The following is a 13,619-nucleotide window of genomic DNA, read 5'->3' as shown; positions in this document are numbered from 1 at the left end:
CAGAAAATTTTAGTGTCTTCACGTGCAAAGACTCACCTCAGAATGTGCCCAACTCCTTGAAGAGTAACTGCGTTTGAAAAGAACTCCTCAGACAACTCACCCTGAAACAACTCAAGCCCTCAGGCCAGGACTTGCAGTGTGAGGATAAGGAAAAAGGAAGTAGAAAATGCCTCATCAGCAGAAATTCCAGACCAAATTTCTCCTTTTGTTGCCTAGAGAGCCATTACTGTTGTTGAGGGTTTTATTTGCAGGGAGAAAAGGATACTGCTTCTTCAAAAACCACCATTCAAACAGACACAATGGCTCTAAAGTTGCTCCCATGCCTTCCCCCTGAAGTCTTGTGAAGTTGTGGGGATGCTGTTTACTCACAGTATGAAACTTTCCTTCCAACATCTATTTGCTAAATGCAATTATCACATCGCCTCGCACTTCCTGTCACCAATGATAAGCGTCAAATAGGCTGCAAAAGCAAGGACAACACTGACCTACCAAATTCAAGGCCATACTGGACTCTCTCCTACATCCCCCCAGCTTGAGTTTTCTCCTAGAAAGCTGGCCCCCAAAATTAGACGAACAAAGAGAGGGCAAGAGCTGAGAGCACGGAAACCAGTGCTGGATGAAGACCTCAGGGCAGCTCACCAGTCCCAGAGGAAGAGAGCTGGCATTTGCCAGGCATTGTACTTCTCCCACTTCTATCCCTGCCCAGACCTCAGGGAGATTAGCTGTTCTGACAATTTATTCCTCATCTGCAGAAAACTGGCTGTACTTTCATGCACAAAACAGGTCTGCCAGTTGTGACTGTACCTTTCCTCACCCTCAGCCAGCACACACTCAGATGCTCTATGGAAGGATGTGACACAGCACTCCTTGAATCAAACCTTGCAAAGTGCGATAGCAGAACAATGGAACAGCTGTGCTGAAGCGTTGTTACAGATGTTTTTGACACTGCTCTGTCACACACATGCCAGCATGTGAGGAGGGGGGAGACGCTCCACAAAGAGCTTTAGCAAACAAAGGTCACCATAACTGAAAAAGGAAGAACATGTGAGAATTTTCCTCCTGTCATCCCAGGTGCTGCTTCTCCTACTTTCTCTCATGCTTGTCTACCATCGATGAGACCCCTTTAGTGATCAGTGCTGGCCATCAACAAATCCTCACACAGGCTGCTGTGCACTATTGTCATTTGCTGGGATAGATCCAGGGCATATCAAAAGCAGCTCTACAGCCCTGTCTGCATGCTCTGGGTCCACCACTGATTCCAAGGGCCCTGGAAGCTGTGGGGTAGGGGAGCTTTGCACTATTTAACATCTGTCTAACGCAAACCAAGGCTGGGAAAGAGCCTCCTCAAGACTCCTTTCAGGATGCTGTCTGCAAAGGAGGGCAGGGAAAAGGAGAATCTGAGTCTCCTGCTCATGCTAGTTAATTGTTTATGTGTTTAACAAAATGTACTACACCAAATCTTCACAGACATTTGGTGACAAATCACAGACTGTAATGACACCTCTTGTAATATAATAAAGAGTCATCCAGAAAGCTGCCTGCATTATTTGGGACAGGAACTCAGATTTGATAATTTATCTATCTCAAAATTAGTTTAATGATTCCCTGGTTAGCCTTTATATCCACTCATAACGTGACATTGTGTTTCCAATTAGGGAACGAAAATGTTGATTTAACATTTCTGTCATTTCAGATTAGACATCACATGTTATCTCTTTATTATTAAAACTTTCATATTTTGAACATAAAAAGGAATTTGTAGAGTCAGGCACGGGGTTTAAGTTTCCATAATGAACCATTCATCTTCAGGTCAGGTTCCATAATAACTAGCTGCTATGAGTTAGCTCACTGGGAGGAAAATGAAATGGGGAAAAAATGGAAATTAGAGTAACTGCTGAAACTGTGTCATATTTGTACAGACTGAAGCATGATGGTACTTAAAGTGTCCAAACTCCTTGTGACACCTCATTTTTACCTGTGCCACCACAATTTGATGAAGGCACACTGCAGAGGGGGCAGAGCAAACACCTGCTGGCAGGGCATCTGATGTGACAATCAAGTCTCAGCATTATTTCCTTAAGAGCAAATATCTCAAAACTTCTAATCACGGGACAAGACTCCAGTGGGGGAGGCAGCAGGGCACAGGCCTATGATAATTTTTCATGACCATCTCTTTTCCTATCATGATCAGCTAGCCTGGTGCTGCTGGATTGTTTTCCCACGGAAAACCGTTGTCAGAAGAGCAGGTGACATTATTTTTAGCTGTCCTGCTTTTCACAGCAGCAGCAAGGTGTCACACTGCTAATCAATTCTCATGGCTGCTTCAAAGCAACAAAAATAGGGTCTGTCCTAACCCAGGTAATCCAGCACAGGGCTTGGCTGTCTGGGACAGCTCCTCTGAAATAAAAAGCACTTCCTTTAGTCTCAAAAGCACAGCAGTGGGAAAACAACACCACCTCCAGTGTGCCTTAAGATTTACAGGGACTTTTCAGATAGAATGGCTACTATCAATCATCTCTGCACTCCCAGCAGGAAATTAGATTTCCTGTTGTTTAATGCTACAGTGCTTGACATGAGTCTATGAATCCGCAGTCCCAGTAGTGCTACATTAAAAACCTATATTGTGGACAAAGAGGGGGAGACATACATGTTTTTATCAAATGTAGCAGAGAGAACATCTTTTTAGATACTACCTCTCTGGTTTTGATTGATTTTAATTTAATGTTGTGTTTTAATCAGCAAATCAAGTATGTGAAAGAACAAGGAATATACATATATGGAGCAAAAAATCCTCATGTCAGTCTTGTTTACAGGAGGAACAATTTATGTCACTGTCACAGGCTGCCAGCCAGGCCCATCATTCATTTCGTTAGAGGACTAAAAATCTTCAGAGCTGCTTGTTTAAGCAATAAATTTGAGACAACTTATTTCTGATTGTTTTCATTGGGTGTTTTTTCTGAGCTAATTTCTGCTTTCCCCCATTTTTATCCTTTCTTTCTCTAGCTGTTAGAATAAAGCAGTGGCCCATTGCCTCCATCACAACAACAATTAGTCTTTTGACAGCTCCTAGCACTTCACTTGTGGAAGAGCTCAAGTTGCCTCATAGCTTGGGCCAAAGAGTGAGTGTTCCATCTAAGCTACTTCAGATAGGTGGCTCTGAAGGTGGTTATTCACAGGCAGTTATCTCCTTTTTACCATCTAAATCTGATGGAAGCTTTCATCATCCCTGGAAACACAGAGTTGCTTCTCTTGCCAGGAAAACCGTCCCAGACTTATAAGCACCAGCTGAACAATCATGGATTTGAATAATGAATGTTGGCCAATCTATGAGTGTTAGGCTAAGTAAAAGAACCACAAAGTGCCATTTGTATGGACTAAAATAATAAAATAGTTAAATAATGATTTAAAAACCCACCACACCAGCTGCCCTTAACAAAGACATGGAGCATTAACTGCAGATTCACTGCTAGACAATTCATAGCCCTCATGCTAGCCAAGCTTCTTCATCACACTTAAAGGTCAGGCATGCCTTATCTACATTTTATGTTCCACCTGAACTGAAATCAGAGTTGAGGGTTGTTTTCCAAGCCCGGGAACCGTCAGACTGTGAGATCAAAAATTTCCTTGAATGAGGTTTAGTCCCTGTGCAGCACCAAGATGGAGAGAGGTCTGAGAAAAGATGGGAAGATGAGCAGTCATCTGTTGCTGACCCACACCTGCAGCTACTGCCCATTCCCTGCCAAATAGCACAGGACTAGCCAGAAAACCAGACCGAGAAGTCTTGGGTGCACAGTGTCTCTCCTTGTTCTTGCATGCTTGTACCCAAGATCTGGATAACTCATGCAGGACTTTTCCAGGGGGATCTGATGGCACTAAGTATGAAGATGGATATTTATGTGGTCAAGTAAGAAAGCATCCTTTCCTACAAATAAAATGGCTAACAAATTACTTAATTCCTGCAGGGAAGAGCTGCCTTTTATGTAGGCTTGGCAGGGTAATGCTGCACTCACCTCAACAAAGATGAAGCAGGGGATGATGGAATAACTTCTCTGGGTATTGTTTCCTAAAGCCATTTCTCATCACACTTCTTGGGGAGGCACTGTTCAAAACTTTATATCCTGAAAAAGAAAAGACAGAGGTATTTCAGTATATTTCACTCTTTTGCAAACTCCAAAATGAGGTTCATAACACAGAGCACTGAGCTAATAGACCAAGGACATGGACTAAAAAGAACATCAAGGTCTAACTGTGCACAAAATACCCTGAGAAGGCACTCCCTTTACAATACAAAAGAAGAGACAGACATAGGTTAAAGATACACCATATACAGATCAAAGGGTGAGAAGGAGTACAAGAGTTTTCCTTAAATACAATCCACTCCCAAGCAAAAGATTCTTCCTCAGATCTGTAAAATTACGTTTTCAGCCCACTGACCTGCTTACAGTGTGTTTTAAACCAGGAGATTTTGGTAATTGACTTGTAAACTTGCACTTTAGGAGACATACTTAACAGTACACTGACTGTACACATGATCAAAGTGTTTATCTGTATAAATCTGCTCAAGATGACAGCACATGTTCTGCACAAAAACTCACAGCCCATAACAAGCAAATGCAACAAAAATGCAGTGAAGACCTGGGCCCTTTCTTCAGAGCCTTTCTGTCCTGGTATAAATTCATACATTAATTCACCAAACTACCCACTCAGCATTACTTCGGGCTACTGGCTGTTCTCATTAACATAACCTTATAACACTGTGCTAAGACACTCTTTTTGCACAAAAAGTAGAAAAAACAGAGAAAAGCAGACTGACACAAAGAAATTTTACTAACAGTGTGTGTCTTTTTCTGCATGCATGAGGCAACACATCCAGAAGCTAAGTCTGGTTTAAATGTCTTTACAGGCAGATAGAGAGCAGGAGGAAAGGTAGAGCTGGAAAAGCAGAGTGTAGCCGAGAGCTGCCAGGTGCAGGATTGCACAGAGCATGAGACACAGGAGAGAATCAAAATCCTCTGCTACCAATTTTAACCTGAGCACCAAGCAAGAGCACAGATTTAGGTGGATCTGGCCTCACTTGCAACACTCACACAGAAACTCTGCCCTGATGACAAGCATCGCTGTGGGTCAGGGCCAGAGAGGAGGAAGGAGGTGGAAGCTGACATTTATTTGCAGACGATGCTTTGCACAGCATCTTCCCGTGACTCTTTGACCTCACTGGCATCTGGGTGGCAATTCAGGCCTTGGCATATGGAGCCTGTGAGGTTCACAAAGGGGTCAGTGCTTTCTCACCAGCTCTCAGCAGGGTTACTGGGAGAAATACCATGATCAGCACAAGTGAGTTCATCTGAGGTCATGATGGAGGGGCTGGATCAGCTGCCAGTGCTTTCCACCTGCACCATGATGCAGGCTCATGTCTCGCCACCTATGAACTACTTAATGTATTCCTTATCTCAGCTCTTCACAGTTTGACCCAGAGCTGCAAAATACACAATGTGTATGATGGATTTGGGCACAGCAGAGCTACCGTGACTCCAATGAGGCCACATTCTGTGTCGAGAATAGCTTCTGAACTGTTAACCATTGAGAAACGCAGTTTCAGATCAAACAAAATAGTCAGGAATGTCATCTGTGACACACCTCAGACATTCCCATCCTACACTGTATCCCATTCTATAATACAAATATCCTCAAAACACCTGGTTTTCCAAACAGAATTCAACTTCACTTAGTAGAAAAAAATGGGGTTTATCTCAGAGGTTAGTGTCATTACTTAAAAAAAGACACATTTATGGAAAAATAATCAGTAATTCATTTTTAACAACACTTTTAATACCCCCAGATCTTGTGCCATGCGCCTCTCCCTGTAACTTGGCAAACACACGGAAACCTGATGGAATAGCAAGTAAAAGAGTCAGAGCAGCTTACAGAGCATTATTCAATGAAATTTTTCTGTACCCTGGGGATACACTGTCAGAAACTTTGCAAATCCAGTTTTTTTAAATGGCTTAGCACAAGGACATTAATTCCTCAGCACCTTCATGAATCCTTTGCTGGATTAATGTTAGAAATAACCAGGATTTTCCATAGCACTATGCTGTAACCCCAATCCAAGCCTTCAGTTCCAACTGATAGGCGTTCCTAGCCAAAGCAGAGGGTTGCAAGGCAATCCAAGAATTTAAAACCCCTTAAAACAGATGACTGAAAGCTACTGAACAAACTAGTGAAGAAACTGAGGGTTCATGGTACTCATATGAATTTGCCTGATTTAACACCAGGGGACTCCTGGTGTTACAGATGTGTATCACTGTGCCTGTTCCTTTCCTGTTCCTGTTCCACTGTGCACCACTGTTTTAAAAAACTGCCCTGCCTACGGGAAAGCATTTTACATGTCAGCTTCTCTCCTGTGTGATGACACATTTGTGTCAGGCTCAAGTAGTAAGAGACCAAATAGTTGCCTGATCAGCTAATTCCCAGATTGTGGGAAAACTCTCAGCTATCCAGTGCTTGTCAGAGCTGGTCTTTTCATCAGGTTACTTGACAAAAGAGTAAAGGGAAGCAAAGGCATGATCTTGGTGGGAGCACCATCTTTTGTCTCTCTTCAGCTGGCAATGAGTCCTCTAGGGATACTGAAAGCAAAACACACATTACAGCAAACTCCAGACACTTCAGCCTGAACAGCAGCCAGAGATAACCCAGTTTTGCCCAAAGAATCATAATGAGATGTACAAGAAGTTTTTAGTAACACTCTTGGTCCATAATCCATGTTCACATTGAACAAATTTTTGTGCAAAGCCTCTGACCAAAGCAATGGCAAATAAAAGCTATAATATCAGCATCAGCCTTCTCCATTTATTATTTCTATTTTTATCAACTTGACTGAATTGCTAAGGAAATCATGTAAAAGACTGTAAGAGCCTTTTTAGATCCCACTAGCTGTGATCTTTTAAGGCCTCGTACATTAGCACAGCACAAGAGTAGAAATGGTCAAACCTATTCTAACTAACTAGGGCCCACTATAGAGGAAATATTAATAATCTGGAGCTCTGGTATTATGAGGTGCTTCCACTCTTAAAACAATATATATAATTCTATAATGCAACATTTATGAATTAATTAAAATTAGTTCTCATCTTGCTCAATTTTCCTCACCTGTGCTTTTTCAGAAAGCCCCTGATCTACAGCATAGGAGGTTATTGTCAGGCATCTCCTGGGAGAACAAGTGGAGACAGAGAATATAAATAAGTGAATTGAAAACTAAATGAAAAGGACAGCAAAGAAAAAGAGAATTCAAGCTGAAGAGATTTTCTTGCTGCAGGGATCCATCCAGGGGAATGGCTTTTAGAATGCCCCATTCAGGTACACTCTAAAGCCTTTTATGTGAGCATGTGGCAGACAGCAAGAAGGACATATCTAGGACAAACCAGCATTTGCTGAGCCTTTGTAGTCTAAGTTCCTGCAGCAGACATAGTACACACAACTGTTCTGTGTAATCAGTCATCAAAACATTTAATTGGTGGTCTGTTCCTCTGGAGACAGTGGTCAACCCTATGTTTTTTAAGCCATGTCCTGCATAGGCAGGAAGAGAAGATGGACAATCATATATTGCTGCAGTGGACATCTGGGCATCTGTGGAAAATACTCAGATCAACAATCCAGACATGCTAACAGGCCCTGTTCATTGTAGTTTTCAACTGTGTTTCAGTTAATCAGAATCAGTGCATATTTCTTTTGCAGTAGCTCAGAGACCACCAGCCTGAAATCCAGGAGCTGCTGCACAAACCACAGCAGCAGAGAGGAAGCCACTGGCACATGTGGGACATCACCTCACTGCAGAATCCCAAATCTTCTCTGACCAGAGGAGAGGAGGGTAGCCACTGGTCATTTTGTACCAGGATGTGATGCAAACACAAAAAAAAATGTATTTCTGTCTCTCAATTTCACAATCTTTTCAGCAGCAGCTAACACTGTTCCAAAATAAGATGTAAATGTTATATTAGATGGAACACCAACTATTTCTGTAACAATGTAAAAGATACATCAGTACTTCCTATTTTTAAATTACTGGAATCTTATTTTAGCAATTTGCAAACCTCTGTTGGCAATTGGCTTCAAATAATAAAGATCTTTAATTAAAATAAGAATTCTGTTTACAAGTAAAAAGATATCACCAAAACCTCTGCACCAGTCCATCAAGGATCAGTTTGCCCAAGTGAAACACAAACCGCATATGTCAAACCTCCATTCAATTAAGGAAACAAATTAAAATTAATGCCGCTGCTAACAATGATTATCCCAGCTTTGGCAAAGAACTGTATCATGATAATCACTATTTATCACACTATCTCTTACAGATCTCACAGTAAAGCAGGGTCCTCTATTTCCTGTGGGGGGAAACAGTTGAAGCAATTTGCCAGGCATCAGACAATGACTCAATGTGTAGGCTGAAGAAAGACACATTATTCTCAGACTCCTGTCAAGTGCTCTGTCCACTTGACAACACAATCGCTGCTTTTCAAATGTGCTTGCTAAGTCCTGCACAAGAACCACACAGTCCTCATTGTACATTTTAGTAATACAGGTTTCCCTGCTTGCTTGCTGCTGGAACCAGCAGAACACACACTGCAACCTTACAAGTGGTGATCAAATGTGCACCGAGATGTTACAGCCTCACATTCTCTCTTTGCAACTTCACCTGCAATGTCCAAAGGCACCTCATTATCCCAGTGCAACCTCTGCATGAGCCTGTAAGTCTGAACAGGCTGCAACAGGACAGTACAGGGTTAAAATGTTTTCCCCAGAGCTCTCTTCCACATAAACCAAACTGATGCACAGAAAAGGATCTGAGGAATAAAGGTAAGATTTTACTGCAAAGGGCAGTCAGTATTTTCCAAGTACAGACTTCTTTACTGTTTTTGAAGTAATTGAAACCACAGTGGTGGCATGAATCACTCAGTGTGACAAAATGCACAAATGATATCAAGCATGAAGATCTGCTTGTCTGCCTTGCACCCAATCACTGCACAGAGCACTTGCCTGAAAATAGTAAAACTAAGAAAATAACATCATGGCTGCAGCAGTTAAAAGGTACCAGATAACTGGCACCCAGTTTGCTGTCTCAGTGGCCCACAACACACTAATTTTTTACCTACAAATGAGAAAGTTATCCTTTGGATCATGTTGCCCTTGAGGAAGAGCATGTCCTACACACAACAGGGCTTGGGAAAGAGGGAAGACACTTAATATCATCAGAGAATCCTTTCCCCATTCACTATGAACCGAGAGGCAAAGAGCCATCAGCACCATGGCCACCAGATCAGTAATGTGGTGTCAGACTGGAGACACTGTTTGTCCAAAACCCGATGTCTGAGTCACGCTTGATCTTTAGTTGTTGACTGTGAAACTGTCCAGCAGCTGATCACAAACAAGGGTTGTGTGCTAAATTTCAGGCCTTGGCTGGTGACTGTCTCCAAGAGCATTCCTGTGTAAGGAGCACAATGTCCTGCTTTGCCACAACACTGAAAAGAGGAGCTGAACTGATGAAGCAGAAGCTCAGTTTACTGAATCTAGATCTCACCCCAGAATACAATTTATTGTAAACTCTCCTGGTTTCTGCCAGGACAACTGTAACATTCGATAGCTACACCATTCAGACAAATTGCCCTGACAGTGGAGGTGCTTCTCACAGGTGTCTCCAAAGACTCCCAAACAAGAAACTAATTACACATCACTAATGACAGCAAGGAAAGGAATAAAAACAGTACGCAAAATAAACCCACACATGTTCACCATTAGAGAAAAACAATTTTGCAGCATTTAAGACAGAAAAACACTTTCTCTGATGAGAGTTCTGACCCTTTTCTGCTAGCAGAATGCACATCTTCACATTCAGCACTTATAGTAGAAAACCATTTTATGGCAAACAGTGATACTTAAGTAATATAGTTCACAGCATATCTGAAATGACAACCCTTAACACAAAAGCCATCTGGTTATGAAGAAAGCTATATTAATAACTATCTCAATTCCTAAGCTCATTCTCTTAAAAATGTGTTGCTGAATCCCTGGTGTCAAAGCAGAGTTTGATCCCTAGAAGAAAGTGATGCTCAGATTTCAAGAATCCTGTTAGGGTTGTTTTCCCTTGTTACTAGCTTCATGCAGAAAATTATCCCATGTCTGAATGATAAGCAACAGTGAAAAATCTATGGATAGGCAGACTGATAAGGGTTCTGCACCACTTACATCTTCAAGAGAGTTCAAGTGTTATGTCAGCAGAGCAGAGGCCTTGTAACAACTTCTCATTATGGGGAGGAAAGTGAAATTTCAATGCCACAGCTTCTGGCCACAAAATTTCCATTTACGCCACTTGGCCAGAATTTCATAGATGTGAAATAGATCCCAAACATAACTGTGTGAATAGCAGGTATACGCACACTAATATCCAGAAAGCCAAACAAAATGGCCACAAGCCTTATTCTGAACCATCTCAAACCCGTGAACCTCTCCCTGTCCTGCGGGTCTGAAAGTCACCGTGGTTGGTCTGTTCCATTTGGTAAGACACTGAATTCCTTCTGAAAATTTTCAGTGTATCATTTACCTGGTGTTGATTTGAATGAAACCCACCTAAATGTGGTGTCACATCTGCAAAACCATATGAATAAAACGTTTTACCTGCTATAGCTGATAATGTTCCTCTCTTTCTTGCAAAAGGATTAGTGGTACATGATAGATGAAGAAGGAATCTGACTGAGTTTCATTAGGGAATTCTTTAAAAAAAATAACAAGCAGCCTCTGGAAAAAAAAACGAAACCCACTGAATTTATCCATGCAATTACAAGACTGTCCTGCTCCTAACTCCCCTTTAAGTCAAAAAAGCTAACTGTTCCAGCTCTCATTTCATCCTTTCAAAATTTGAAGTGAATCTAAATGCAGCAATTGTGCATTATCATGGCAAAAGAAAGACTATTTCTGGCCTCCACCCATCCCACCTGAAGGCACATCATCTTTATTTACACTAATTAATTTACCTTGTGATTTTTTCTGAACAAATACAAGAGGTAATTAATTGGTTGTTTCATTTACTTCTGATTGGTTAAAACTCCATCTATCTTTAAGGGTATTTATAGCAATAAAATGGCAGGTGTGGTCAGCATTAAGGCAACTCTTCCTATACATAAAGGATTCTGAATTACAGAGATTAGTTATATGATTAGTTTAATGAAAATAGATCAGGCTATCATTCCAAAAGTAACACAGTTGATATCCAGAACTGCAAATGATTGATGTAATTAATGATGGGCTTGAGATACAGGTACTCTGATTATGCTAAATCACATTCTGTAAACTACTGCACGAGTTCTCCATTCAGTGTCTCATTTGCACAACTCACCAAAAAAATAATCACCACCATTTCTGATTTGCACCTGACAGTCCTGCAAGACTCCGGCTGGAAACCAATGATCTTCCTGGTATTTGGGATGCTATCAGGAAGGGCTTGTGACCGAATTTCACTCTCTGAAACCAATTCCATTCCACTTGGTGACTCCCCAAGCACAACACCACAGGCACTGAGGAAACCGAACAATTTCAACAGGAGAAAACCAGCAGCTGCCTCCTCAGGCTCTTATCACAATTAACTGCTGAAAAAAGGAGGGAGACATTGAAGGGAAAGAAGAAAGCAGAAGAAAACTTCAAGAATACAGAGGGTAACAATGCAGTGGTGCAGATGAGAGGAAAATTGGATGAGCTACAGAAAAACTCGTATGGGATGAAGGGTAGGAGAGGAAAACAGACCACAGGTTTTGCCTGTGATGCAAAACCACAAGACTGAAAATTTTGTCTACCTAGAAAACACTCCACCCTTTCCATCCCAATACATCAGGGTTTTTCAGAAGATATTTTAAAATTAATTTTATTTTTAAATCATTAAAATAATATATTATAAGAAAAAAATGTCCAAAGACATTTTCCTCATTCAGAAAATTTGTACTTTTCTCCAGAAAACTGGTTTTGTTTTTTCTTTACAAAACCTCCTTAGCCAACCTCCTACTGAAATCTACTGAGCTATTAAAAAAACCAATTGGCTGCTTATGTGTTAGCGAGAACGAGAAGTATTCCTTCTTTATCTGTAATGGAGCTTCGCAGCTCTGCACAGAACTAATTTGGGAATCCCAGTATTAAAAACGTATTTCAAAAATATTTGCTGCATGGTGCTCTTGTATGCCATATCTGCTGAGCCTAAATCCAAGCAAGCTGCTGATCCACACATTTAAGTGCAAGGATGAAGCTTCTGCAAAGTGCCAGCTACTCTCAGGCCTCAGATGATGTCTGTGAGCAAATTTCCAAACCCTCTCCTCCCACTACCCTTCTATGACAACCTAGGGAGCCAGCACCTTTGGAGAGTGTTCACACAAGTCACAGTGTAAAGATAAGCAAGCAGAAATATTGAGATGAGTATGGGAAGGAACAGAGCACAGCAATGCTAAACAGGGTAAGGGGATGAAAATCAGGTAATTAACATTTTTCTATTTATTTCCAGTGTTTTGTTTTGTTTTGTTTTTTTTCCAGGGGATGAATTCTACACTGGAAATTTCCTCTCAAAATCATGGTGAGATGGTTTAAAAACTAGTCATGTAATAGGTACAAGCAAGCAGACTCTGGATAGAAAGAAACAACCCATTCATTTTGTCCCCTCAGGGCCCAGAAAACTGTGTGAGTATTGATTGCAAGCTGTAATATTATTAAAGTAAACAAATAACTGCATCACCACAGTGCTGCCTTTGGCGATGAGGCCCAGGGGCAGGGTCGCTTGCTCCTCTGATTTTCCGGTATTCATGTTGGCAGTGGAGCTGTCAAAGACACACAAGCACTGCACAGATTCACACTCTCGCAAGTCTGGCAGCAAGCTCAATCTTATCTGGATCTTTCGTCAGTTCACTTGGTTTATAACCCTTCACCTTCATCCCTTGCCAAGACAGAGAATAAAGGATTTCTGGCATACCTGCTCTCTTCGCTCATACAAAAGACTCTGGTAAAAGCTCTCCTTAATAACAGTGAAAAATAATTTTTTTTTGCTTTCCTCTTTTTTTATCTCTGGGTCCATTATGCAGCCAAGGGAAATCAAGTATAACCCCTATAGCCCAAATCTGCCCACTTCTAAGGGCAGTACTGTTGTACAGCTCATGCAGTTTATGTGGGCCTCAGAAACACTACCTGGGTGGAAAATCAAGAATTTAAGAATTTACTGTTAGACTACAACAGCCTAAAAGAAAAGAAATTCTTATTACTCCACATCTACTTATTACCATAAAAAAATACAGCCATTAAAAAAATATTTCTGAGTTTATAGACCTTGTAATACCTCTCCCTTCTCTGTACCGTTATGCTATCCACAGACTCCTCCCTGAGTCCTGCTTCATCTGGAATAGGAGAGAGGGTTATGGCAAACTGTCCTCAGCCATAGCTTTTCTCCAAGAGAAAGGCATCAGGGCTGGTGGTGAGAGCTTATTCCTCTTCAGTCTCCTGAACACCTCACTGGGAAGTGGGGTGGCTGGTTGTAGCTTGATTGGTTCTGGTACCACCTTGTGTTCACAATTTTCAGGCCTCTGCTATTATCCCATGTC

The 13,619-nt window shown here is 41.4% G+C and overlaps 1 protein-coding gene across 4 annotated transcripts in view; it reads right to left on the bottom strand.

Annotated features, from left to right (window-relative positions):
• The window catches only part of PLPPR1 (phospholipid phosphatase related 1), a 115,481-nt gene that overhangs the window by 56,222 nt on the left and 45,640 nt on the right, over positions 1–13,619 (bottom strand). For 3 of the 4 annotated variants that reach the window (XM_048290712.1, XM_048290715.1, XM_048290713.1), the window contains exon 2: positions 4,011–4,118. In XM_048290712.1, coding sequence (XP_048146669.1) covers positions 4,011–4,073 — 63 coding nt within the window. In that variant the 5' untranslated portion in view covers positions 4,074–4,118. Of the gene's footprint in view, positions 1–4,010; positions 4,119–7,149; positions 7,172–13,619 lie in introns of those variants that run through there. The other variant, XM_048290714.1, reaches the window with a different exon arrangement.

Source organism: Corvus hawaiiensis, chromosome Z, assembly GCF_020740725.1.
Source record: "Corvus hawaiiensis isolate bCorHaw1 chromosome Z, bCorHaw1.pri.cur, whole genome shotgun sequence".
In the NCBI taxonomy this organism is placed as follows: domain Eukaryota; kingdom Metazoa; phylum Chordata; class Aves; order Passeriformes; family Corvidae; genus Corvus; species Corvus hawaiiensis.
This window is presented reverse-complemented; position numbering and strand designations above follow the sequence as displayed.